Source organism: Oncorhynchus nerka, linkage group LG28 (genome assembly GCF_034236695.1).
Source record: "Oncorhynchus nerka isolate Pitt River linkage group LG28, Oner_Uvic_2.0, whole genome shotgun sequence".
Classification (NCBI taxonomy): Eukaryota; Metazoa; Chordata; class Actinopteri; order Salmoniformes; family Salmonidae; genus Oncorhynchus; species Oncorhynchus nerka.
This window is the reverse complement of record NC_088423.1, coordinates 73476501-73502838: the sequence shown is the minus strand read 5'-3', so window position 1 is coordinate 73502838 and position 26338 is coordinate 73476501. Positions and strand designations below refer to the sequence as shown.

At 41.7% G+C, this 26338-nt stretch overlaps 2 protein-coding genes across 3 annotated transcripts; both read left to right on the top strand.

The window, feature by feature from the left end:
- Positions 1-289: 289 nt before the first annotated feature.
- ogfod1 (2-oxoglutarate and iron-dependent oxygenase domain containing 1) lies at positions 290-8647 on the top strand. 2 transcript variants are annotated; one of them, XM_029639261.2, is made up of 13 exons: positions 292-513; positions 4103-4248; positions 4384-4430; positions 4758-4858; positions 5096-5212; positions 5290-5381; positions 5491-5619; positions 5720-5833; positions 5917-5996; positions 6121-6353; positions 7889-8017; positions 8208-8266; positions 8360-8647. In XM_029639261.2, the coding sequence occupies exons 1-13, from the start codon at positions 357-359 to the stop codon at positions 8519-8521; spliced, it is 1566 nt and encodes a 521-aa protein (XP_029495121.1). In that variant the 5' UTR covers positions 292-356; the 3' UTR covers positions 8522-8647. The 2 variants fall into 2 exon arrangements, with proteins under 2 accessions (XP_029495122.1, XP_029495121.1); XM_029639262.2 differs by lacking the exon at positions 5491-5619 and having other exon boundaries at positions 290-513.
- A 2405-nt stretch (positions 8648-11052) lies between these two features.
- LOC115112296 (tumor necrosis factor receptor type 1-associated DEATH domain protein-like) lies at positions 11053-24367 on the top strand. The gene is made up of 6 exons (XM_029639263.2): positions 11053-11147; positions 19129-19222; positions 19511-19661; positions 20046-20326; positions 20509-20656; positions 21115-24367. The coding sequence occupies exons 2-6, from the start codon at positions 19202-19204 to the stop codon at positions 21411-21413; spliced, it is 900 nt and encodes a 299-aa protein (XP_029495123.1). The 5' UTR covers positions 11053-11147; positions 19129-19201; the 3' UTR covers positions 21414-24367.
- Positions 24368-26338: the final 1971 nt, after the last annotated feature.

The window sequence follows — 26338 nt, the reverse complement described above, 5'->3', positions numbered from 1 at the left end:
CTGCTATATTGACATAAGGAAGTAGGTGGCTGCAAATGCTTTACTTTTTAACTCTTGACAAAAGAGATGCTAGTTCTAGGTCCCAAGAAACAAAGAGATCTGCTGTCGGATCTGACAATGAATATCAATGGTTGCGCAGTCCTCTCAAATAAAACTGAAGGACCTCAGCGTTACTCTGGACCCTGATCTCTTTCTATGAACATGTCAAAATGTGTCCCACCGAACCCCTCGATTTTAAAACATTGCGAAAGAAGAGTCGTTTGTGAGCCAAATGAACCGGCTCACCGAAAAGACTCGGAACCACTAACGTCCTGCTGTGTTATGACGCAATTTAACCGCGACTCATTTATACAAAAATGAATGCTAAACGACAGCGAGATAGCGAGAATGCCGAGAAAGGAAAGAAGAGAAATAAACGCGAAGAGAGAGCAGAACTTTCTGCACTACTCGAGGACGAAGATGTGAAGAGGGGAGTGAAGGAAGCATGGTCGCAGCGAGCGCAGTACTCTCATGGTCAGCTACTTGCTAGCTATCTTAGCTACATGTGTTTACACCGAGCACATGCTTTAGCTAGTCTTGTTACATAGATGGTTATTTTAATTGATACGCTATTAGTCTCCCTACATATTACAATACAATCAGTCAAGTGCACAGCTTTAGTCAACTTTGCTTTCATGACCACTGATTTGAAAGCACTAAAACATGTGGGTCAAACTATCTTCCTCAACCATTATCACTTTTCATGAAGTTACTTTTTTTTTTACAAGTCTTATACATCATCCAGCTTACTTGCAGGTTCATTCTCGACAATGCAACAACAATACAATACAAATCATATTACGAACATAGAGTAAATTACACCGTAGAATAACTTTTTTTTTAGCTTAGGTATAATACAGGAATGCACAATTTATAGCTAATATTTACACGTGTATTGGGGAGGGGGGCAGTGTATAAACTGAGCAGTGTAATACGAGTCTGGTAGCAGAAGTTGTGATATGTCTGTGTAGCATTCAGAAAGTATTCTGACCCCTTCACATTTTCCACATTTGTTACGTTGCAGCCTTATTCTAAAATGTATTGTGTTTTTCTCGTCAATCCACACACAATACCCCATAATGACAAAGCAAAAAACATAATTTTATACGTTTTTCAAATGTATTAAAAATAAGAAACTGAGTACTTTCTTCAAGCACCTTTGGCAGCAATTACAGCCTTGAGTTTTTGAGTATGACACTACAAGCTTGGCACAAGACTATTTGGTGAGTTTCTCCCATTCTTCTCTGCATGTCCTGTCAAGCTCTGTCAGGTTGGATGGTTAACTGCCTTGTTCAGGGGCAGAACAACAGATTTTTACATTGTCAGCTCCGGGATTCGATCCAGCAACCTTTCAGTTACTGGCCCAACACTCTAATCACTAAGCTACCTGCCACCCCTGTGCCTTGACACAATCCTGTCTCAAAGCTCTACAGACAATTCCTTATACCTCATGGCTTGGCTTTTGCTCTGACATGTACTGTCAACTGTGGGACCTTATATAGACCGGTGTGTGCCTTTCCAAATCATGTCCAATCAATTGAATTTACCACAGGTGGACTCCAATGATGTTGTAGAAACATCTCAAGGACGATCAATAGAGACAGGATGCACCTGAACTCAATTTTGAGTCTCATAGCAAAGGGTCTGAATACTTGTGTAAATAAGGCATTACAGTTTATTTTTAATAAATTAGCAAGAATGTCTAAACCTGTTTTCGCTTTTAAAAAAATTAAATTTTTTAGAATAAGGCTGTAACGTAACAAAATGTGGAAAAAGTCAAGGGGTCTGAATACTGTATATGTGTATGTGTGTGGGTCTGTGCGTGATTGAGCGCATGTGTGCGGAGAATCAGAACAGGTGGTCAGTCCAGTTCAAGTGTTCAGCAGTCAGATGGCTTGTAGAAAGGAACTGCCACCGAGCCTGTTTGTATCAGACCTCATTTGCTGATACCTTCTCCTTGTGGCTGGGGTGTGTGGGGTCCTTTATGATGTTGTGTGCCTTCCTCTGGCACCAGTTCGAGTAGATGTCCTGGATGGATGGTAGCACGGTCCCAGTGATGTACTGGGCCATCTTCACCACCCGGTGGAGGATCTTCCATTAGTGCACAGAGCAATTCCCATACAAGGCTGTGATGAAACTGGTCAGGACGCTCTTGATGGTGCAGCGGTAGTATTTGGAGGCATGCCGGATTTCTTCAGCCGCCTTAGGAAGTAGAGATGCTGTTGCACCCTCTTGACAAGAGTGGTGGGGTTGTGGATCCATGACATGTCCTCTGTGACGTGGATGCTGAGGAACTTAAAACTAGTGACTCTCTTACTGCAGTCCCGTTGTTGTGGATCAGGGCTTGTTCCCTCCTCTGCTTCCTGAAGTCAATCATTTTGGGCTCCCGAGTGGCGCAGCGGTCTAAGGCACTGCATCAGTGCAAGAGGCGTCACTATGGTACCTGGTTCAAATCCAGGCTGTATCACATCCAGCCGTGAATGGGAATACCATAGAGCAGTGCACAATTGGCCCAGCGTTGTCAGGATTTGGCTGGAGTAGGCCGTCATTGTAAATAAGATTTTTTTCTTAACTGACTTGCCTAGTTAAATAAAGGTTCAATTAAAAAAAAACATAAAAAATAAAAAAAAACTCTTTGTTTTGCTTTACATTGAGGGAGAAGTTGTTGTCATGACACCACAATGCCAATTCACGTACCTCTTCCCCATAGGCTGACTCGTCATTGTTTGTTATCAGGCCTACAACCGTGGTGATGGAGTTGGTGTTGTGCAAAGCCACGCAGTCCTGGGTGAACAGGGGGTGCAGCAGAGGACCGAGGGCACACCCCTGTGGGACGAGTCAGTGTGGCGGAGGTGTTGTTGTCAATCCTCACAGCCTGTGGTCTGCCTGTCAGGAGGTCCAGGATCCACTTGCAGAGGGTGGTGTCCAGACCCAGGGCTCTGAGTTTGGTGTCGAGCTTGGAGGGAACGACAGTGTTGAATGCTGAACCGTAATCAATGAACAGCATTCTCACTTTGGTGTTCCTCTTGTCCAGATGTGTTACGGCCGTGTGCATAGCGATGTAAATGGATTTGGATCTATTGTAACGGTAGGCAAATTGAAGTGGGTCCAGTCTGCCTGGCAGGCTGGCCTTGTTGTGAGCCATGACCAGCCTCTCGAAGCACTTTATGATGACGATGTGAATGCGACTGGGCTATAGTCATTTGGGCATGACACCTTGTTTTTTTTGGGCCACTGGGACGATGGTGGTCTCCTTAAAACAGGTGGGGACTACAGCCTGGGACAGGTTGAAGATGTCCGAAAAGACATCTGCCAGCTGGTCAGCACACCCGCTGAGGACGCAGCTAGGGATGCCATCTGGGCCGGCGACTTTGTGAGTATTCACTTTTTTGAGAGTTTTCCTCAAGTCAGCCTTGAAAAGCGAAAACACCTGGTCGTCCGGAGCAGCGAGTCTTCCTGGATGGCTCTTTATTGTCTGCCTCGAAGCAAGCATTCAATGTGTTAAGGTTGTCTGGGAGTGAGGCTTTGGTGGGCAGCGCACAGCTGGATTTGCCTTTGTAGTCTGTGATAGTCAGTAGTCCTTGCCACATGCGACGCGAGTCTGAGTTGTAGAACATCAATTTAAGTTTGTCTTTTTGCGTCCCTAATCCTTTTGCGGAGCTCGTACCTGCTTGCCTTGTACACTTTGCGCACCACCGATTCATCGGGGTTCGTTCTGCTGACATTGAATGCTGCAGTACAGGCTCTCAGCATTGTAGGAAAGGAAAATAGATGAGAGGAAACTGTTTGTATTGTGAGCACTGTATTTTTGAGCATGACATGACACATATATGGCACCCAAAGAGAAGTCACAAAAAAGTATGTTTTTGGAGTATTGAGAAGGTTTACCACCTTCCTATGTGCTGTTAGAATGGGTTAGAACCTCAAATGAAAATGTTCCAGAGGTAACAACTGACTCTAAGACATACATTAGTTAATGTTACATTTATTCACATAATTAGTGTTAAAACTTTTTTATATTGGTAGACCAGTCGTTGAGTGTTCCTCTGGTGTTCCTCTTAAGGGGACCTGGAGCTGGACTGCCACCCTTTCCCTCACTTGCTCATCAGGAACTTCATCCAGGGTGACAGCTTTACAGAGAACCTACAGAGGGAGCTTCTGGACCTCAACTTCCATGAGAAGTCCAACGACCTGTACAAATTTAATCAGGTGAAAAAGAAAAACTGATAGGAATACAGTTTTTAAACGGGTTGCTTCTTGTTCGTAATGTTTTTTACTCTGCTTTTTGGAGTTGATAACTCATTGACAATTGTCAATGATACTCATTGACAATTTCTCTTACAGTCAGACGACCTGAAAAAGAGAAAAGAGCCTCACATCACAGGTTTGAGGTAATTTGTATGTGTGTGTGAGAGCAATTTAGGGAGGTAGAGAGAACATGTTTGCTTTGTGTGTGTGTAGCAGATGGGTATCTGTGTAACTCATTCCTCAGCCTGAAGTGTCTCCACTTGCGTGTGCTTCCACAAGTGTCTCCATTTGGATGACTGAGTAAGACGCTTCAGGATGGTGGTCACGTGTTTGTGAGGCAGAGGTCCTGAGTTCAAGCCTTGGTATGTGCTGAATCAGGGAAAGTGTTACTCACTAAGCAAGCTGTGTGATGTTCTTCACGTGTGCATGCTCTCAGTTAGGCTGTTTTTGAGCTTTGTGTGTGATTTCAGGGCAGCACTATTTGGGCTGTTTCGATCCTGGCTGGGGGAAGTGTTGGGGGTAGAACTGGAGCCCATAGTGGATGTTTCCTGTGCCAAGTACCAATACACTGGTGAGTCACATGTTTTTACCTCTACTCTTCAAAAAGACAATGAGCAAGCCTTAATATTAGCATGCTCCTCCTAGAAAAGAGCAGAAGCACTGAGCTATCCCCCCAAGATATCCTATTCTACCCACTGCATAGTTAGTCTATATGGACATGCATATTTCTGGAATTAATTATGAAATATACATTATCTGTTTCATATCTCTCTCTTTATATATGCCCTCTCTATCACTCTGTCGGTAGATGTTCTGTTGTGTCATGATGATGAGTTGGAGGGGAGGCGTGTTGCCTTTATCCTCTACCTTGTCCCTCCATGGGAGAGCAGCGATGGAGGAACCCTGGATCTCTTCAGCACAGATGGTAAGTATTGGTCTGTGGGTGTGTGTATTGGCATGAGTTAAACATGTGTTTTAATTTATAATCTACTTTGTGCATAGATCACTTCCAGCCCCATAGTGTGGTGAAGTCTCTGGTGCCCAGCTGGAACACTCTGATTCTCTTTGAGGTTTCACCCGTCTCCTTCCACCAGGTAGTTCTTCCTATACCACTGGGTAACAACCACACACTTCACACCTCTCACCTGTCCAGGTAGCAGTAGTGCAATCTACGGATGGCTGTCTCTCTGTGTGTTTGTCCAGGTTGCAGAGGTGTTGTCAGAGGATAAGTGTCGTCTCTCTCTGAGTGGCTGGTTTCACGGGCCGTCTTTGGAGCGACCCCCTCGTCACATCGAGCCCCCCTTCCTAAGGAGCCCCCACCTTCCCAGAGATGTGTGTGTTTGTTCTGAAAGAGTGAACTCACAGCCATAGAGCAAAGATGTGGTCACATGAAATAAATACATGTGTGTGTATTTTGTGTGTCTGGTCACAGGAGACACTGCTGCTAGAGTGGCTGAATCCACTGTATCTGGATGTTGACTACCAGTCACAGGTTCAGCAAGAGTTTGAGGACAGCTCTGAGATCCAGCTCAAGAATTTCCTCAAAGTAACACCATTACTCTATCTCTTCATTTCTCCATCTCTGTCCTGCTGCCCCTCTCCTGGTTGACAGTGTCTCTCTCTCTACAGGAGGAGAAGTTTAAGGAGGTGAGTGAAGCATTGCGATTGACTGATGTCCAGTGGACCAAGCAAGGTCCTCCCAACAGGAGGTGAGCCTGTCGAGTAATTTGTTTGTGTGAGTGAGAGAGAGAGAGAGAGATATCCCTAAGATGTTATGATGACTGTAAATGTATATGATGTGTGTAAATATTTTTGGATATGTGCATTGTGCAGATGTTATGAAGTGGCTTCGTTAGAGTCCTTCCCCCAGTGTGTGAGTGCATGCTGGGAGTTGCTGTGCTCGGAGGCGTTCTTCCTGCTTCTGTCCAACTTCACTGGCCTGAGACTGCACTACCTCAGCCCTAGTGACGAAGACGAGGAGGAAGAGAAGGACCAAGAAGATGAGGAAGAGGGAGAAGCCACAGGGTCATCTGGGGACACACCATCAGCTAATAAGAATAACAAAGGTGTGTTGCTTGTTTGTGTATGTACACTACCGAATAAAAGTTTTAGAACACCTACTCATTCAAGGTTTTTTTTTTTTTTTTTTTAACTATTTTTTACATTGTAGAATAATAGTGAAGACATCAACACTATGAAATAATACATGGAATCATGTAGTAACCAAAGTCTTCAACAAATCAAAATATATTTTATATTTGAGATTCTTCAAATAACCATCCTTTGCCTTGATGACAGCTTTGCACACTCTTGGAATTCTCTCAACCAGCTTCACCTGGAATGCTTTTCCAACAGTCTTGAAGGAGTTTTCACATATGCTGAGCACTTGTTGGCTGCTTTTCCTTCACTCTGCAGTCCAACTCATCCCAAACCATCTCAATTTGGTTGAGGTTGAGGGATTGTGGAGACCAGGTAATCTGATGCAGCACTCCATCACTCCTTCTTGGTAAAATAGCCCTTACACAGCCTTGAGGTCTGTTGGGTCATTGCCCTGTTGAAAAACAAATGATAGTCCCACTAAGCCCAAACCAGGTAGGATGGCGTATCACTGCGGAATGCTGTGGTAGCCATGCTGGTCAAGCCTTGAATTGTAAATAAATCACAGACAGTGTCACCAGCAAAGCACCCGACACCATAACACATCCTCCATGCTTTATGGTGAGAAATACACATGTGAAGATCATCCGTTCGCCCACACCGCATCTCACAAAGACAAGGCAGTTGGAACCAAAAATCGCCAATTTGGACTCCAGACTAATGGACAAGTTTCCACTGGTCTAATGTCCATAGCTTGTGTTTCTTGGCCCAAGCAAGTCTATTCTTATTGGTGTCCTTTAGTAGTGGTTTCTTTGCAGCAATTTGACCATGAAGGCCTGATTCACGCAGTCTCCTCTAAACAGTTGATGTTGAGATGTGTCTGTTGCTTGAACTCTGTGAAGCATTTATTTGGGCTGCAATTTTTGAGGCTGGTAACTAATGAATGTATCCTCTGCAGCAGAGGTAACTTTGGGTCTTCCATTCCTGTGGCGGTCCTCATGACAGCCAGGACTTGGTATTTTACCAAATAGGGCTATCTATCCCACTACCTTGTCACAACACAACCGATTGGCTCAAACGAATTAAGAAGGAAAGAAATTCCACAAATTAACTTAAAAAGGCACACCTGTTAATTGAAATGCATTCCAGGTGACTACCCCAAGAAGCGGTTGAGAGAATGCCAAGAGTGTACAAAGCTGTCATCAAGGAAACGGTGGCTATTTGAAGAATCTCAAATATAAAATATATTTTCATTTGTTTAACAGGTTTTTTGGGTTACCACGATTTCATATGTGTTATTTCATAGTATTGATATCTTCACTATTATTCTACAATGTAGAAAATTGTAAAAATAAAGAAAAACCCTTGAATGAGTAGGTGTTCTAAAACTTTTGACCAGTAGTGTATGTGTGGGTTCGTGTGTGTGTGTGTGTTGACCCCTGTGTGTATCCTCAGATATGTGTGTTTGTAAGTATGTGTTGACCCCTCTGTGTGTATCCTCAAGAGCCGAGCACACCGGTGTGTGTTGGAGAGCTGCGTCGCTGGGCTCACGGGGACTACACACTACTGCACGATGGAGACGCATCGAAAGCGGAGTACGCCCTTGACCTACTGCTGCCCCTGAGCTGTCCTGGTCAGTCACACACACGCTTAATCACACACACACACGCTTTAATCAGACATTCATGCCTAAGCACGCACACACAGACACACAATGTAGGTTAGAATCATAGTTTTGGAAACTATTTTCAAAATTGTAGGTGTGAATGTTATCATACACAATATCAACTCTAAAGTGTAATAACTGTCTTTTTATTTTTCAGACTGGCAGACCGAGTTTGGGGGCTTCACCTCTTACATTGCTAATGAAGAGGATGAGGAGGTGAGTGCTGTCACTGTTCAAATGGCAACGGATCAACTAGATTCTTGTGATTATCATGGTTGTCATTTCTCATCGGTGTCCTCCTGTCCGCAGCTCCTGATGGTGTATCCAGAGGAGAACTCCCTGGCTCTTGTCTACAGGGACAAAGAGACTCTCAAATTTGTCAAACATATCAATCACAGAAGCTCCACTCTACCTATTGGTGATTCTTGTAGGAGAGCAGTTTATGACTTCTCCTTTGTGTATTATGAATGAGTTTTTGTGTGTATGTGTTGAGGTGTATGTGTTTGTAATATAACACCACTGTGAGGGGTGGTCGGTCATGATGTCATGTGTTCTTCATTAAAGTGAACAGGCAGGGATACCCTGTTACCATGGTTACCTGGTTTTGGTCGGCAGCCACAGAGTAAAACAGATTTTTTTTAAATTGTCTACAGTGACAGCATTTGGTAGTATTTTGTGTTCATTATCTTGTGTCATTATTGTTGCCCTGTATGGCTGAGTTGGTAGAGCATGGCGTTAGTAACGCCAGGGTTGTGGGTTTGTTTCCCGGGTCTACCCAGGCGTAAAATATATGCACACATGACTGCAAGTCGCGTTGGATAAAAGCATCTGCTAAATGGAATATAATATTATTATTATATATTGCTAGTTTATTTGTATGTGTCTGTAGTATGTGTTCAAACTATCTTACAGTATTCATGCTGTCACTGTAAAAATTTATCTGTCTGCAAGGAAAGTAAACTCCAGAGCAGTGATTGAACATTAGAGAACCAAATCCACACACACTCGCACAACCACCACTCCGATGTTAAATTCTTCACTTGGATATCAAACTGAATAACAAATTAGTAATAACAGCTAAATGTTTGGCAGACCTATGATTTCACTAATCTTTTTAAAAGTCTTTTTTTGGCCCATCCCCTTACAGTTTTTGTTGTTACATTTACATATGACTCATTTTACATACATGGCACTTTTTTTACACAGTAGTTACATAGCAAAATATTGTTATTTTAAATACATTGCATAGTACTTAAACACATCGGTATACATTATATAGTTTTTAGTCACCTTAGTGAAAATATTGAAACAATTGTTGCAATCCGACTTAAATTTCGACAAAGGATGGAGCTACATACTGTAGTTATTGATTGTTACACCAGATATTGTGATTTAACCAGAAGCTTTTGGTATCCATTACTGGGAGTTACAGGTTAGGTACTGTTTGGTGTAGCACAGAGAATTTTCGACCAACTTTAACATGGCGACACTATCTTCGTTCTCGATTCGGACAAACGTATCTTCTAAAATGTCTGTGTCCAATTGCAAGTGGTGCGAAAATTCCCCAATATTAAAATAAATGTTTTGCTCCATTAAGTAATCTAACGATGTGTACGCCGCCATCTTGTCTATTTCAAATCTTCTCCCATCGATCGAGATAGGTGTGTCATGATAACTGGGAAATTTTTTACGAATTAGCAAATCGGAAATGTATGAGTTTCCTAATTCCAATTTGCTTGTGAAAGCGGCATAATCTCTTGTGGACAGATGAAACGGCGAGAAACTGTCAAGGCTCACATATAATTTTGTTATTACTAGCAGCAGTAGGTCCTAGTTTTGGGTTTTCATCATTGATTATTTGGATGAATCAAGATTGGGGCGAAGGCGGTGCTTGAACTGGTGCGGTTATTTACATGCCCGTGTGTGGACGATAAATGGGTTTCACTAGATTCCACAACCACAAAGTAAAAATTGTCTATATCATAAAATTAATGAAAATAATTTGTTCCTTTCTTTAAAAAAAAGGTAATCACAATTGTTAATTCTCCCCCTCCCCCCATTTCACTGAAATAGAGAGAATGTGTTTGTGATGGTAACAATCTTACTGCTGTGATCAAAGAGGATACAGTAGTCTAACACGTTTAATGTGTGTGGGTGTTTTGACAGCACTACAGATATATTTCAGCACTAGGGTTTATTAATCAAGATATTTTAGATTTGCACACTGTAAAGTGTTGGCATATCAGATTCTGAGAGCGGAAGAGAGGGCTAAAGTCTGTCTTGACTTCACCTGTCCGAATCTTCCTGGAAGTGTCTCTCTGATTAATAGTGAGGCCATTTCCTGTCATGCCTAGATAAGACTGACAGTTTACTATCAGACCTTATGTGGGTCTTGCTCAAATAATGTATTTTTATGTGAATCCTTTTTATTCTGTTATAGGCTTCATCTGGCCTGTTTTTGTCCCCAAGCAGTTGCCATAGTTTCAGTCTGTAACAGAGGTATTTCCTTGTTAAATGTGGCCTACCTTCTCCGAATGAATCACTTGTCTGACAATGTGGATGTGCACGTAAGGTACCCCCCTTACATTCAAATGGCGCAGTGAATACTTCGAGGAAGGATTGTACATGTTAACAACATTTAAACCGGGCAAATGAATAACATCACACATGGCCCTGCTTCCAAAAACATAAAATAACGGTACCTATATCTATATAGGCCTAAACAAAATAACCTGTTACTTATTTGGTATGTTGCTTCTCAGTCGATTCATTTTGCTTTCAGTGTCATGTTCAGTGAGTACATGCAATGATATAATTTCAACATTGTCGTTAGCTACACAGTTGCAAGCAAATGGCTAAAGCAGTAAAGGATCAGTTAGACAATTATTTCCATCCAATCAACCAACAAAAACAGTCAACTACTTCCTTCCCGTAAAGATCCGTGATTCTAACCAATAGGGAAACGGCATGTTCTTTCTCACCAATCACAGTGCCTCCAGGTTTCCCTGTAGCCAATCACCTGTCGGGAAGTTATGAATGTGTCTGTGTTCCTGTGGTCAGGACGCGTTGCCGTCCTTACGACGTTTTTTCTTTAAAGGTAAGTTAACAAAACAGTTATGAATCTACTTTAAACCCAAAACGAAATTATAGCCTATACAACAGTTAATGCCACAAATGACAGTAGACAAATGCATAACAGTACTAGTCAATCGTGAAAGAAAATGTTCTCAAGTTGCTATGATTCCTTTCTATTGTTTAATTAGGCTACTGTTTTGTAACAACTTGACTGTATGATTAAAACTTCAGCAGTATTTATTTATTTATTATTGAAGGTCAATAGGCGGTGTTTGAAGCTTAATTTACTATTAAGTAGGTCTACTTTTCTAGTTTCCTAAAAGTCTGAACCGCACTGTGTCCAACGTGGTCTCAGAGCATTTCGTATTATTCTGTACGTAAATGTATTTGTATGGAAATGCTAGACATTTAATTCATTTAGCATGGGAAGTATTAATTTGTGGATGTCCATCTATTTTGTATGATATGTTACAAATTACTATTCATATGACATATTACGAATTGCAATTTGAACCTTATGTTATTTATTGTGATTAATATAATATGTTATGCATTTCCAAAACATTTGATATGTTACACAACAAATTCATTTTTTTGTGGCTAATGTTAACTTTAGCTAGCTCTAGGGGTTAAGGTTGGGAGTTAGGTTAAAGTGTTAGGGGAAGGGTTCGCTAAAAGTGTTAAGGTTAGGAGAAGTTAGTAATTAGCTAAAATGCTAAAGTTGTCAGTGATGAAATTCAAACACTTTTGCATTATATGCTCACCCATCCACCCCGACCAACCACCCTCCTATAGTTTTTGCCTGGGTGATGTTATTCATAGTGCAAAAAGTACATAAATGAAAAGTGAAAACGAAACACAAAAGTTTTGGCCTTAGGCCATTCTCAGTGTAAACATACCTTCACTTATTTGGGAATCATGATGTTCTAATAAACAATCCTTATTTTACATTCAAGCCTCAGTTTTGGATTCATTCCTTTTTTTAGACAGTTTGCGGGTCTCCATCTCTTTCACTATACCAAACGTAACATATCATACTAATTTGAGTGACCTGGATTTACATTTACTATGTTACGTCTAGTGTATGAGACTAGTCTGCTGTGTCATATTCTTGCCTCATAGCAGGAGAGAATGTAATGAAATGCCTGTCATCATGTACGGGCCTCGAGGTTTTCACAGGACTGCACACCCCACAGTGCCACCTGTCTTGTAGGCCCAGTAGTCTAACCCAATGATGTATATAAACCCTGGATTGCTGATGCTATGTATTGGCCAATGAGAGACTTTGAAGCCATGTTGGCACTCTTCAGAAAGCAGCAGTTCCATAGGAATTAATAGAATTCTTCAGTATTTCATTTAAATCTTTCAAGGACAAAATTACATATATTTAAGTAGTTTGTTGTCGTGGGGACAGTGACATATTAGTATTTCAAAATATTATACTTTAAGGAAGATGTTTTTATATATTTAAATGTTTTATTTGTATGCTTAGCTCACATAATATGATTCACAAGTATGCATTAAGGTGTCTGTAATAGAGTTAATGTGGCAAAAACAAATAAATGCGTTCTAAAATATTCCAAAATATTTGTAGCTTCAAAAGAGCGCCCCCTGTCAGTCATCTAGTGTATATTTAAATGCTTAGTCTAACCCAGCATTGAGCAGTTTGTAGTCCTAAAAACCAGAAATGCATTACCTCTGGTTCATTCAGCCATTCCTATGGGGAAAATGAATGGAGAAAGAATTTGATTTGGGATAAACATCAAAAATAATGTCTGAGGTAACACAGGCTTAAGAGATCTTATATATTTTATTCTATGAGAAAATAAGTCAGTTAACATGATCTTTCTGAATATATGTGTTTATTATAATGTAAATGCTTCAAAATTCACAAAAAGGGATTTTAGCTGATGAAGATTATTTCATAGAACAAAACGTATAAGATCGTCTAAGCCTGTGTTTTACCACAGGCCTTATTTTCGGCGTTTATCGATAAACCCTACAAAAACTCAATTTTCCTGTAAGCTTTGCCCAATGAATCATTACTATTGCTATCTATAGACTGTACAATATAAGTATTCACTACAAAAAATGAAACCGACCAATTCTACTTGTTTGGCAGTCTGTGCCTTGTAGACTGATTCTCGTTTTCATCCCAATCAAAAGAATGGCATTCACTGAATTCACCCAATGTCCAGGGAATCCTTTGGTTGGCACTTGGCAGGATGATTTTAGTCTTTGACGCTGCAGTGGTGGATGTTAAATGTTGCATTAATAAACTCTTGATGATGACATAATCCTCATACACTCTATGGTATTCTAGGCTACATCTGGTGAATTAATCCAGTACACTTTCAGTTTTAATAATGTATGACACTACCGGTCTATGAATGTAATGATGGCTTATGAATACATGTAGGCCAGGGGTCCCCAATTACATTCAGCTGTGAACTGATTTTTCTTTGAGCGGATGGTCGGAGGGCCGGAACACAGATCTAAATCATTTGTACACTGCAAATTGACATCAAGAATTCCAAACATATATAGTATTTGACAAAAACAGAATCATTTCAAACCTTGATTACATTGAGAAAAGATCACATACAGGGCCTTCAGAAAGTATTCACACCCCTTGATTTATTCCACATTTTGCTGTGTTACAGCATGAATTCAAAACTGATTCAATTTTGATTTTGTGTATTCAACCCCTTTTGTTATGGCAAGCCTTAATAAGTTTAAGAGTAAAAATGTGCGTAACAAGTCACATAATACGTTGCATGGATGCGCTCTGTGTGCAATAATAATTTAACATGATTTTTGAATGACAACCTCATCTCTGTACCCCACACATACGGTGCCTTCGGAAAGTATTCAGACCCCTTGACTTTTTCCACATTTTGTTACGTTACAGCCTTATTCTAAAATGGATGAAATATTATACTTTATTCAGCGATATACACACAACACCACATAATGACAAAGTGAAAACAGGTTTGTAGATATTTTTAAAAAAGAAATACCTTATTTACACGAGTATTCAGACCCTTTACTATGAGACTCGAAATTGAGCTCAGGTGAATCCTGTTTCCATTGATCATCCTTGATGTTTGTACAACTTGATTGGAGTTCACCTGTGGTAAATTCAATTGATTGGACATGATTTGGAAAGGCACACACCAGTCTATATAAGGTCCCACTGTTGACAGTGCATGTCAGAGCAAACAAAAAGCTATGAGGTCAAAGGAATTGTCCTTAGAGCTTTGAGACAGGATTGTGTCGAGGCACAGATCTGAGGAAGGATACCAAAATATTTCTGCAGCATTGAAGGCCCCCAAGAACACAGTGGCCTCCATCATTCTTAAATGGAAGAAGTTTGGTACCATCAAGACTCTTCCTAGAGATAGCCGCCCGGCCAAACTGAGCAATTAGGGGAGAAGGGCCTTGGTCAAGGAGGTGACCAAGAACTCGATAGTTTCTCTGACAGAGCTCCAGAGTTCTGCTCTGGAGATGGTTGTCCTTCTGGAAGGTTCTCCCATCTCTGCAGCACTCCACCAGTCAGGCCTTTATGGTAGAGTGGCCAGATGTAAGCCACTCCTCAGTAAAAATACACATGATAGCCCGCTTGGAGTTTGCCAAGAGGAACCAAATAACTCTCAGACCATGAGAAAGAAGATTCTCTGGTCTGATGAAAGATTGAACTATTTGGCCTGAATGGCACCATCCCTGTGGCAGCATCATGCTGTCGGGATGTTTTTCAGCGGCAGGGACTCAGTATTGAGGAAAATATGAATGGAGCAAAGTACAGAGAGATCCTTGATGAAAACCTGCTCCAGAGAACTCAGGACCTCAGACTGGGGGTAAAGGTTCATCTTCCAACAGGACCCTAAGCACACAGCCAAGACAACAATATTTTTTTAGAATAATGCTGTAACGTAACAAAATGTGGAAAAAGTCAAGGGGTCTGAATACTTTCCGAAGGCAGAGCTTGAATAATTAAAAAAATAATAATGTGCAAGTATTGTACAATCCAGGTGTGAAAAACTCTTAGAGACTTACCCAGAAAGACTCACAGCTGTAATTGCTGCCAAAGGCGATTCTAATGTATTGGGGTGTGAATACTTATGTAAATATGATATTTCTGTATTTCATTTTCAATAAATGTACTAAAATGTCTTAACATGTTTTCACTTTGTCATTGTGGGGTATTGTGTGTAGATGAGTAAGAACAGTTTTTTAAATCGTTTTTTAATTTAGGCTGTAACAAAACAAAATGTGGAATAAGTCAAGGGGTATGAATACTTTCTGAAGGCACTGTACGTGCCTCTATTTATGCGTGGGAATACATGGGAACAGATTTCTTAAATTTAAACACTTTGAGCTGATTTCCTGGTGATTTTACAGTATTTTATGTTCCCCAATAGGCAGCAATTTAAAAATATATATATTTTTCTTTACTCAGAAAACTTGGGCCAAATAAAATCACCCGCAGGCCAAATTTGAAACCCTGAATTGTAGGCTGAGTTATGGACATGTTAGTTAGATTTCTATATGTATTATTTTGGGCTCCCGAGTGGCACAGCGGTCTAGGGCACTGCGTCTCAGTGCTAGAGGTGTCACTACAGACCCTGGTTTGATTCCAGACTGTATCACAGACTGCATAATCTAGCTCAGAAACTGTTTTCCCTTTATTTATCCCTCTCCCAAGTCTAGCACATCAAGCATTTACTTGACCCTAAACCAGACCCAAGTCACATTGAAAGAAGTCTATCCAGAGATAGGGGTTAGATAGAGGTTATGGCAACATTGTTTTTCACATTTCAGTCTGATTTAAGTTTCCATAAACACATATCACTACACATTTTTACTACAAAAATAAACAATACAATATACTGCTCTAGGCACTGCAAGAAGCCCCTGGAGTGATGCAGTGCCTGCTGTGATTGGTTGAGATTTCACAATGCAGTGGACCGCTCATGTCCTTTGACCCCTCCCTCACCCCTGCAGCACTGGTTAGATGTCAATGTCATTACTTATGAAAACGCCTGTCACTCAGTCAGAGTCTGGATATTCGGAACTTCTTCCAAAAGAGTGGCAAAAAAAGCGAGCAGGTGGAGAGGGCAGAACAGCCAGAAAATCAAAGCAGCAGCAGAGTTAACCTTGGGGGCCTGATTGGTGTAACACTTTTGCTTCAGCAAAAAAACCTGACTCCAATAATCAACTAATCATGATCTTCAGTTTAGAATGCAATTAGTTTAATCAGCTGTGTTTGCCTGGGATGGGGCGAAAGTGTGACACCACTCCAGTCCTCTGGAGTTGCCCATCCCTGGCCTAGGGGCTATGTAGCTTCTTATCTGTCATGTTTGGAGTTGTGTTGCGCTGTTACGCAGAAAAAAATTCTTTACAGTTGCCCGGTCATAACTTAAAAATAACTTTAAATATGCATCTGCCCCTAAAAAGATATGAAACATGTATTCTACTGTCAAAATTAACTACAAAGTGTAAATATGATGATTTTGGTCATGAAGTCAGTCTTGTCCAAAACGGAGTTTTGTGAGACTTGTGGTTGTGACCGCATCAAAACGTAAATTGGGTTTGTTTCAATCCTGCCCACAGCTGGCAGGACACAAGTAATAATCCATTTGGAGTGCAGCTGCATGCGACCCAATCGTAATGCCTGTGGTAAATTTAGTTTGACTTTGGATATCCCTATGAGGCTAGTTAGGGACCCTCTGTAAATTACACAATGTACATGGGACAATATGTTAATATTCGAATAGCTCCAATAGCTCCAAATTTCAATGACTTCAATGACTATGAATTGTAGAAATTCAAGTACAAAAGTTAATAGCATTTCATGAGAACTAAAAGGTGTGCAGCATGAAAATATTGGCTCATTTACATTGTGTAATTTATTTCCTGGCCATAACTAGCCTCGGAGATAGGCTATCCAATGTCAGAACACACACCAGCAGGCTGAAGATAATTGCCAATATAATTTGTCTAATTCTTCCCACCTGTAAACATGCACACGAGACACCCACATCAAACCACACCCCAAAACCAAACAAGGTCAAATCAGGAAGTGCAGTTGCCCTTCAAAACGAACCAATGACATGCTGCACCTTGCTACCTTTCAGATAAGCCAAGGAGGAGGTCAGTGGAGCAATTAGAACAGCAGCAGCCAGGAGCAAATGGTAGGAAAGAGGATGATTTAGGTGATCCGATCACAGGCCCAAAACAAGTTAAGCTACCCCAGTATCCCCTTGACCGTTTTGGATTGCAAAATTAAAGAATCACACTAAACAAGACACAGAGACAGCAACAGAAGAATAGGATAGGATGGAGAGACACCAGAAGAACAGAACAAGCCATAAACAGAAGAGGATAGACAAAGGAGACGGTAACAGACAAGACACAGACAGCAACAGACAAGACACATAGAAAGTAACAGAAGAGGGCAGGTGTATTGAGCACACAGTAGACTGTATCACTTCAAGCTGCTCAATAGAATATAATTTGTTTAATTTATTTTCACAAATTATAAGAAGTGAAATACAGACAGTGAAAAAATAAAACATGGCTTACAAAAAATGTAAGGTGAAAATCCTGTGAAATTACTATTAAAACATTTGTTTACTTTTATACTTTTTTACAACCAGGACAGGATGAGAGAGGAGGGTAGACAAAAGACAGCAACATAGAATACTAAGGGACAGCAACAGACAGTACATAGAAAGTGATGGAGAGAGGTAGAGGAGGGGTGAGCACACAGTAAACTATCACTTAAAGCTTCCCTATGGATTCTAATTATGTGTGTGTGTGTGTGTGTGTGTGTGTGTGTGAGAGAGAGAGAGGGTGTTTGGGTACTTTGGGTGTCACGGATTCCTCCGGAACTTTCATTACGCACACCTGCCCCCTATTCCCAGTGGTTAGTAACTGTATAAGTGTGCCCTTGGTTTACAAGTGTCCTGACAATTATTGTTACAATGTCAGTTGGTGCGTGTGAGTACCTGTGCTGTGTGTTTTGGCTTTCGTGCCATTGTGAATTGCGCACATAATTACGGGTCTCATTCCGTGTGTTAATCATTGTGCGCTTATGTTATCTATTCAAGGTATTCCTCGCTCTTTTTGGGGGGTTTCTACCCTGTGTTTTGTATAGTGTTTGTTTGGTCTTTGTCCCCGTGTCTTTACACGGCACGTTATAATTTGGGTGTAATAAAAAAAAACGTATTACGCATTCCTGCGCCTGTCTCCCGAATCATTCATACCAACGTGACAGTGGGACTTTAATCAGTTTTGGCTCAGTGGTTTTTGGAAATACACTGTAGATGTGTGTGTTCCAGAGTAGAGAGACCCTGTGGCAGGTGGGAAGGTGGAAGTTACCTGAAAAATATATATTCTCTCAATGTTCTAATCTCTCAATATTAATCTCAAATTGCACCAAATTAATGCATTTAACTGTTGAAAGTCCTTACATTTTCTCTGGGGGAGAATGCCCCCGGACCCCCCTACTGGCTTTGGGCTAAGTTCCTAATGTCTTCAAATCCTAGAAATGCCCCTGGGTAGTAAAGGGACATTAAATAGTAAATTATTGTAATGACATATAGGGGAGATAAGATAGGGTAAAATAAGAATAGTGGAGTGAGATAATATGAAGTGAGGGGTTGCATTGGGGTGGCAGGGTAGGGTAGCCTAGTGGTTAGAGCGTTGGACTAGTAACCGGAAGGTTGCAAGTTCAAATCACCAAGCTGACAAGGTACAAATCTGTCGTTCTGCCCCTGAACAGGCAGTTAACCCACTGTTCCTAGGCCGTCATTGAAAATAAGAATTTGTTCTTAACTGACTTGCCTTGTTAAATAAAGGTAAAATAAAAATAAAATGGTATTGTGACTGCATCTGGATCCTGACTCTTTTTAATACCAGGAGGGATTTGATTGATGTGTATTAGCCTTTGAACTCAGACTTTTGATTTTCTGAGCAATATATCTTCTCTATCTCTGCAGGAAGGAGGAGGCTTGAAGGAAACACAGAAGAAGCTTGTGACAGCTGAGGTCAGATGACGGGAATGCCCAAACAATGGACATAATGGATGAAAAGGTACTGTATGTTTAGTTGGCAGGAGAGAGGAGCTGTGATATGTATGAGAGAGAAAAGGGAATGAGGCAGAGACAGAGACAGTTCCCATTAACTATTTATAGGACAACGTGCATGTCTGTTTCTGTTAGTGCGCATGCGTGTGATAATGTCAAGTGGGGAATGTGTGTGTACTGTGTATGTAGGTATATAGCTATAAGTACATGCTCCTGTGCTGTACACAATTCAGCATAATGTCTGACTAGTAGTATACAGAGCAGAGGCATTATGAACTTTAATCTGATATTTTAGAAAATGGTGACACTGAGTGTAGAGGATGGCCCGTGGACAGGATGTGCGGTTCTCTTCCTGCACTCCTGTCCCGCAGTGAACCTGCTCTCTCTCTACAAAGACCAGCAGGGCAAGTTCAGCGTCTTCAAAGTCCTCAAGCTGACACTCACAGGTGAGCCACATCAGGCCATCCGGTCTCCAGCTAGCGTAGGGAGCATGCTGAGCATTGGGTGAGGCAGATGTATTATTGATAGAAAGAAAGGCTTAGCTTGGTGGTCATGGGGAGTGAAAAAAGGCTGGTGTTGCAGTGTGACCTGCTTATCTACTGAGGGGATGAATATAGTTAAAAGCTTATGAAAAACTGCTGTCAGATAAACGCTAGTAGATCTTTTAGGAAGTCATAACACGGTTGAGCTCAGAGCTCTGCCTGGACCAGAGTAGTGGAGGGATACACAGTCAGGTTATATTTATTTTATGGTCACAGTAATATTACTATTGTGCCAGTGATTCGCTATGGTTACCTCTAACCTTTGACCTTACATGGACTGTGTCCCAGACTCAGCTGGGGGGCTGGAGGGGTACGAGATCCTGAAGCTGCATGATGCAGATCCTCTGCTGGGTGTAGAGGTGAAGTTTGAGGATGTGGCGGCGTGCCGCAGGTTCCTGCAGAGCTATGGCTCCGGTGCCGTACAACAGTCCCTCTCCCAGCACGCCTGCCGCCTCCTCCACGGCCCACAGGAGCTTGCCTTGGAAACCCAGCTCAAAGCCGGGACGCACACTTTGGACTTTTGTCTGGACGACCTGGAGCTCTGTCTGCAGCACATCCACCAGTCACAGGTAATATACTATATACCGGTTATAATCCATATATAGTGGTGTTGTTACTGGTAATATATGATCAACTGATCACAAGCAATACTTCAGCAATCTATAGTGTATACCTAACAGGTGCTCTGCTGTGCCTTATGCCTTATGACTCACTATGAGGTGTTCTAAATGTTGATGTCACTTCCTGTCAGCCGGGGCGCCTAAGGGATGATGAGATTGCTGAGCTGGACCAGCAGCTGCAGAGCCAGGCCTTGGGTCACATCCCCCAGCCACCCACCCTCTCACAGGAAGAGCTCCCCGTGCCCAGCAACTGTTTCCTGTTCCAGAAGAGGGTGTTTGGTGAGTTGTCTCCGACTTCCATGGTTGCTTCTTATCTTCAGTGGGGGTTCAGCAGGGAGCTGTCCCCAGGGTCCTCTACATTCATACACTGGCATAGAACAGTGTTTCTCACCTCTCGGTCAGTAGACCACCACTGGTCTAGGGAAGGTTATTGACCTGTGCCTCAAATAGTTTGATGACACTTTTAGTCAGCTCAAGTGCTGGTTTTAATCTAAGTGGTCCTTTGAGGAAGAGGACCATTATAGCTTGCCCAATCTCTGGTATAGAGGACACTCATTATGGGTCATCTACTACACCCGGGACGGCAGGGTAGCCTAGAGGTAAGAGAGGAGGGCCAGTAGCTGGAAGGTTGCTGCTGTATTTTACTTACTTACATCACGTCTTACATGCAGAAACATATATAGACTCTGGATACATGTCTCTAACAGCCCCTCCCACTCTGTCTCCTGACCTATCAGAGGACCGCATACTGGCGGCAGGGGACCTGCAGCGGTTCTCCAACGGCGTTGGGCGGGACTGGAGGAAAGTGGGGCGGGCCTTGGGCAAGAACTGCTGTGCGCTGAAGGGGCCGGCCATAGACAACCTGGCCTACGAGTATGAGAGGGAGGGGCTGTACGAGCAGGCCTATCAGCTGCTGAGCCGCTTCATCCAGGCGGAGGGGAGGGCGGCACGGCTAGGCCGGCTGGTCAGAGCACTGGAAGACAGCAAACTCACCAGCCTGGCTGAGAACATTTTGGACAGCCAGCCCCGGGAGTGACGCTGTCTGTCACACTGTCTGGGGGGGGGTGTGTTGGTCTGTATGTGTGTGTGTGTCTTTGTGAAAGAGTGGTAACGTGTGGGTGGCATTTCTTGTGTGCTACCACATGTCTTTTCTGTGTGAGTTTTGTGTCTGTGAGCTTGATTGTATGTTTTTTTTATTTGAGTAAAATTGTATTGTGTTACAAAACCAATAGTTCTCATAATTGCTATGTCTCTTCATTGTTGTCTCTGGTTGGAGAGCAAACTGAAATCACTGCGGGCCTTTTCTTCTTCCGCTATAAACCCAACCCCCTTTCTCCACCACAGACTGGACCCTTGATGTATTTGTTGCATTTCATTTCCACAATCCAAGATCCCGATAAAACTTTTTACTATGGATTACATAGAATATTTAGCAAACCCGTTGATCCTGCTTTCTTAAATGCCCTACAGTCTATGGAAATACCACCCAGGTAAAAAATATGTGTCAACTTTGGGAAATGGGCAGTATCTAAAAAATGTGCACACACACACACAGCAAATGTTTTACTATCCTTGTGGCGACCTAAAATGTATTTCCATTCAAAATCCTTTTTTCCCTAAGCCCTAAACCCAACCCTAATTGTAACCTTAAACCTAACCCCAAAGTTTAAAACAGCCTTTGTCCTTGTGGGGACTTGGGAGATATCCCCCAAGGGAGACTTTTCCTTGTTTTGCTATCCTTGTGGGGATTTTTGGTAGCCATGCGGATAGTAATACGAGCCCACACACGCACTGTGACACATTTTGTGTTGTTTTAGCTCTGTTCTCCAGCACTTTGGATGGATTTGAAATGATACAATGACTATAAGGTTAGCTTGCACACTGTCAGCTTTAATTTGAGGGTATTTTCATCATATCGAGTGAACCGTTTAGAAATTATAGCACTTTTTTTTACATACTGTAGTCCCCCCAATTTAGGGGACCAAAATTATTGAGACAAATTCACTTATGTGTATTAAAGTAGTAAAAAGTTTAGTATAGGTCCCATATTCCTAGCACGCAATGATTACATCAAGCTTGTGACTCAAAATACAAAAATTGTTGGATGGATTTGTGTGTGTTATGTTGCTTGTGTGTGTGTGTGTGTGTGTTGGTATTTGTCTGCAGTGCAGTATTTGTAAAAGTTAATGTGTGTATGTCACTGTGTCTGTCTCTGTGCGTGTGTGTGCAACTATGTGTGCATAAACACAGTGTGTAGTAAATCGTGAATAATGATGACTGAGAAATTTACTGAGGCATAAATACAGTGGGGCAAAAAAGTATTTAGTCAGACACCAATTGTGCAAGTTCTCCCACTTAAAAAGATGAGAGAGGTCTGTAATTGTCATCATAGGTACACTTCAACTATTACAGACAAAATGAGGGAAAAAAATCCAGAAAATCACATTGAATTTATTTGCAGATTATGGTGGAAAATAAGTATTTGGTCACCTACAAACAAGCAAGATTTCTGGCTCTCTAACTTCTTCTTTAAGAGGCTCCTCTGTCCTCCACTCGTTACCTGTATTAATGGCACCTGTTTGAACTTGTTATCAGTATAAAAGACACCTGTCCACAACCTCAAACAGTCACACTCCAAACTCCACTATGGCCAAGAACAAAGAGCTGTCAAAGGACACCAGAAACAAAATTGTAGACCTGCACCAGGCTGGGAAGACTGAATCTGCAATAGGTAAGCAGCTTGGTTTGAAGAAAGCAACTGTGGAAGCAATTATTAGGAAATGGAAGACATACAAGACCACTGATAATCTCCCTCGATCTGGGACTCCACGCAAGATCTCACCCCATGGGGTCAAAATGATCACAAGAACGGTGAGCAAAAATCCCAGAACCACACGGGGGTACCTAGTGAATGACCTGCAGAGAGCTGGGACCAAAATAATTTGGAGCATTTGGATGATCCATAAGAAGATTGGGAGAATGTCATATGGTCAGATGAAACCAAAATATAACTTTTTGGTAAAAACTCAACTCGTCGTGTTTGGAGGACAAAGAATGCTGAGTTGCATCCAAAGAACACCATACCTACTGTGAAGCATGGGGGTGGAAACATCATGCTTTGGGGCTGTTTTTCTGCAAAGGGACTAGGACGACTGATCCGTGTAAAGGAAAGAATGAATGGGGCCATGTATCGTGAGATTTTGAGTGAAAACCTCCTTCCATCAGCAAGGGCATTGAAGATGAAATGTGGCTGGGTCTTTCAGCATGACAATGATCCCAAACACACCACCCGGGCAATGAAGGCGTGGCTTCGTAAGAAGCATTTCAAGGTCCTGGAGTGGCCTAGCCAGTCTCCAGATCTCAACCCCATAGAAAATCTTTGGAGGGAGTCGAAAGTCCGTGTTGCCCAGCAACAGCCACAAAACATCACTGCTCTAGAGGAGATCTGCATGGAGGAATGGGCCAAAATACCAGCAACAGTGTGTGAAAACCTTGTGAAGACTTACAGAAAACGTTTGACCTCTGTCATTGCCAACAAAGGGTATATAACAAAGTATTGAGATAAACTTTTGTTATTGACCAAATACTTATTTTCCACCATAATTTGCAAATAAATTCATTAAAAATCCTACAATGTGATTTTCTGGATTTTTTTTCTCATTTTGTCTGTCATAGTTGAAGTGTACCTATGATGAAAATTACAGGCCTCTCTCATCTTTTTAAGTGGAAGAACTTGCACAATTGGTGACTGACTAAATACTTGCCCCACTGTATCATACCCCCAAAACATGCCAACCTCTCAGCATTTCAATAACAGGGGAGGTTACCTTTTGGGGGGGGGTATGACATTTGTGTGTCTGTAACTTTCTCAGTCATCATTATTCATGATTTATTCAGGACAATCCGTAATCATGGTCGCATCCACATTAATGTAGAAGTGTTTGGAAATATATTATGTTCTTATTTACAATAAAAGTGACTCCAAAATGATACAGTACATGATTTACCATTAATTTCTATTGGGCACAAAATAATCTGAACCACAACCAAAACAAACAGCAAATGCATCCAACAAATTTTCTAGAGTCACAAGTTTAATGTAATCATTGCGTGCTAGGAATATGGGATTATTTTTCAACCGAACGGTTCACCCGATATGGATGAAAATACCCTCAAATTAAAGGTGACAGTCTGCACGTTAACCTCATAGTCATTGTATCATTCCAAGGTGCTGGAGTACAGAGCCAAAACAACTAAACGTGTCACTGTCCCAATATTTTTGGAGCTCACGGTATGTCCTCTTGCATTAAGGTAAGGCTATAGGCATTCGCAGGTTGAGGAATTGACTTGTAAGGCTGTAGGTTTAACTGGTAATTCAGGCTTTTGGTGTCAGTATAGTCCATTGTAAAACCCTCACACCTTAACACTCCACTCTTTCCACATGTGGATTGGAAGTTTTTAATGTGCACACACATACAGTGCCTTGCGAAAGTATTCGGCCCCCTTGAACTTTGCGACCTTTTGCCACATTTCAGGCTTCAAACATAAAGATATACAACTGTATTTTTTTTGTGAAGAATCAACAACAAGTGGGACACAATCATGAAGTGGAACGACATTTATTGGATATTTCAAACTTTTTTAACAAATAAAAAACTGAAAAATTGGGCGTGCAAAATTATTCAGCCCCCTTAAGTTAATACTTTGTAGTGCCACCTTTTGCTGCGATTACAGCTGTAAGTCGCTTGGGGTATGTCTCTATCAGTTTTGCACATCGAGAGACTGACATTTTTTCCCATTCCTCCTTGCAAAACAGCTCGAGCTCAGTGAGGTTGGATGGAGAGCATTTGTGAACAGCAGTTTTCAGTTCTTTCCACAGATTCTCGATTGGATTCAGGTCTGGACTTTGACTTGGCCATTCTAACACCTGGATATGTTTATTTTTGAACCATTCCATTGTAGATTTTGCTTTATGTTTTGGATCATTGTCTTGTTGGAAGACAAATCTCTGTCCCAGTCTCAGGTCTTTTGCAGACTCCATCAGGTTTTCTTCCAGAATGGTCCTGTATTTGGCTCCATCCATCTTCCCATCAATTTTAACCATCTTCCCTGTCCCTGCTGAAGAAAAGCAGGCCCAAACCATGATGCTGCCACTACCATGTTTGACAGTGGGGATGTTGTGTTCAGGGTGATGAGCTGTGTTGCTTTTACGCCAAACATAACGTTTTGCATTGTTGCCAAAAAAGTTCCATTTTGGTTTCACCTGACCAGAGCACCTTCTTCCACATGTTTGGTGTGTCTCCCAGGTGGCTTGTGGCAAACTTTAAACGACACTTTTTATGGATATCTTTAAGAAATGGCTTTCTTCTTGCCACTCTTCCATAAAGGCCAGATTTGTGCAATATACGACTGATTGTTGTCCTATGGACAGAGTCTCCCACCTCAGCTGTAGATCTCTGCAGTTCATCCAGAGTGATCATGGGCCTCTTGGCTGCATCTTTGATCAGTCTTCTCCTTGTATGAGCTGAAAGTTTAGAGGGACGGCCAGGTCTTGGTAGATTTGCAGTGGTCTGATACTCCTTCCATTTCAATATTATTGCTTGCACAGTGCTCCTTGGGATGTTTAAAGCTTGGGAAATCTTTTTGTATCCAAATCCGGCTTTAAACTTCTTCACAACAGTATCCCGGACCTGCCTGGTGTGTTCCTTGTTCTTCATGATGCTCTCTGCGCTTTTAACGGACCTCTGAGACTATCACAGTGCAGGTGCATTTATACGGAGACTTGATTACACACAAGTGGATTGTATTTATCATCATTAGTCATTTAGGTCAACATTGGATCATTCAGAGATCCTCACTGAACTTCTGGAGAGAGTTTGCTGCACTGAAAGTAAAGGGGCTGAATAATTTTGCACGCCCAATTTTTCAGTTTTTTATTTGTTAAAAAAGTTTGAAATATCC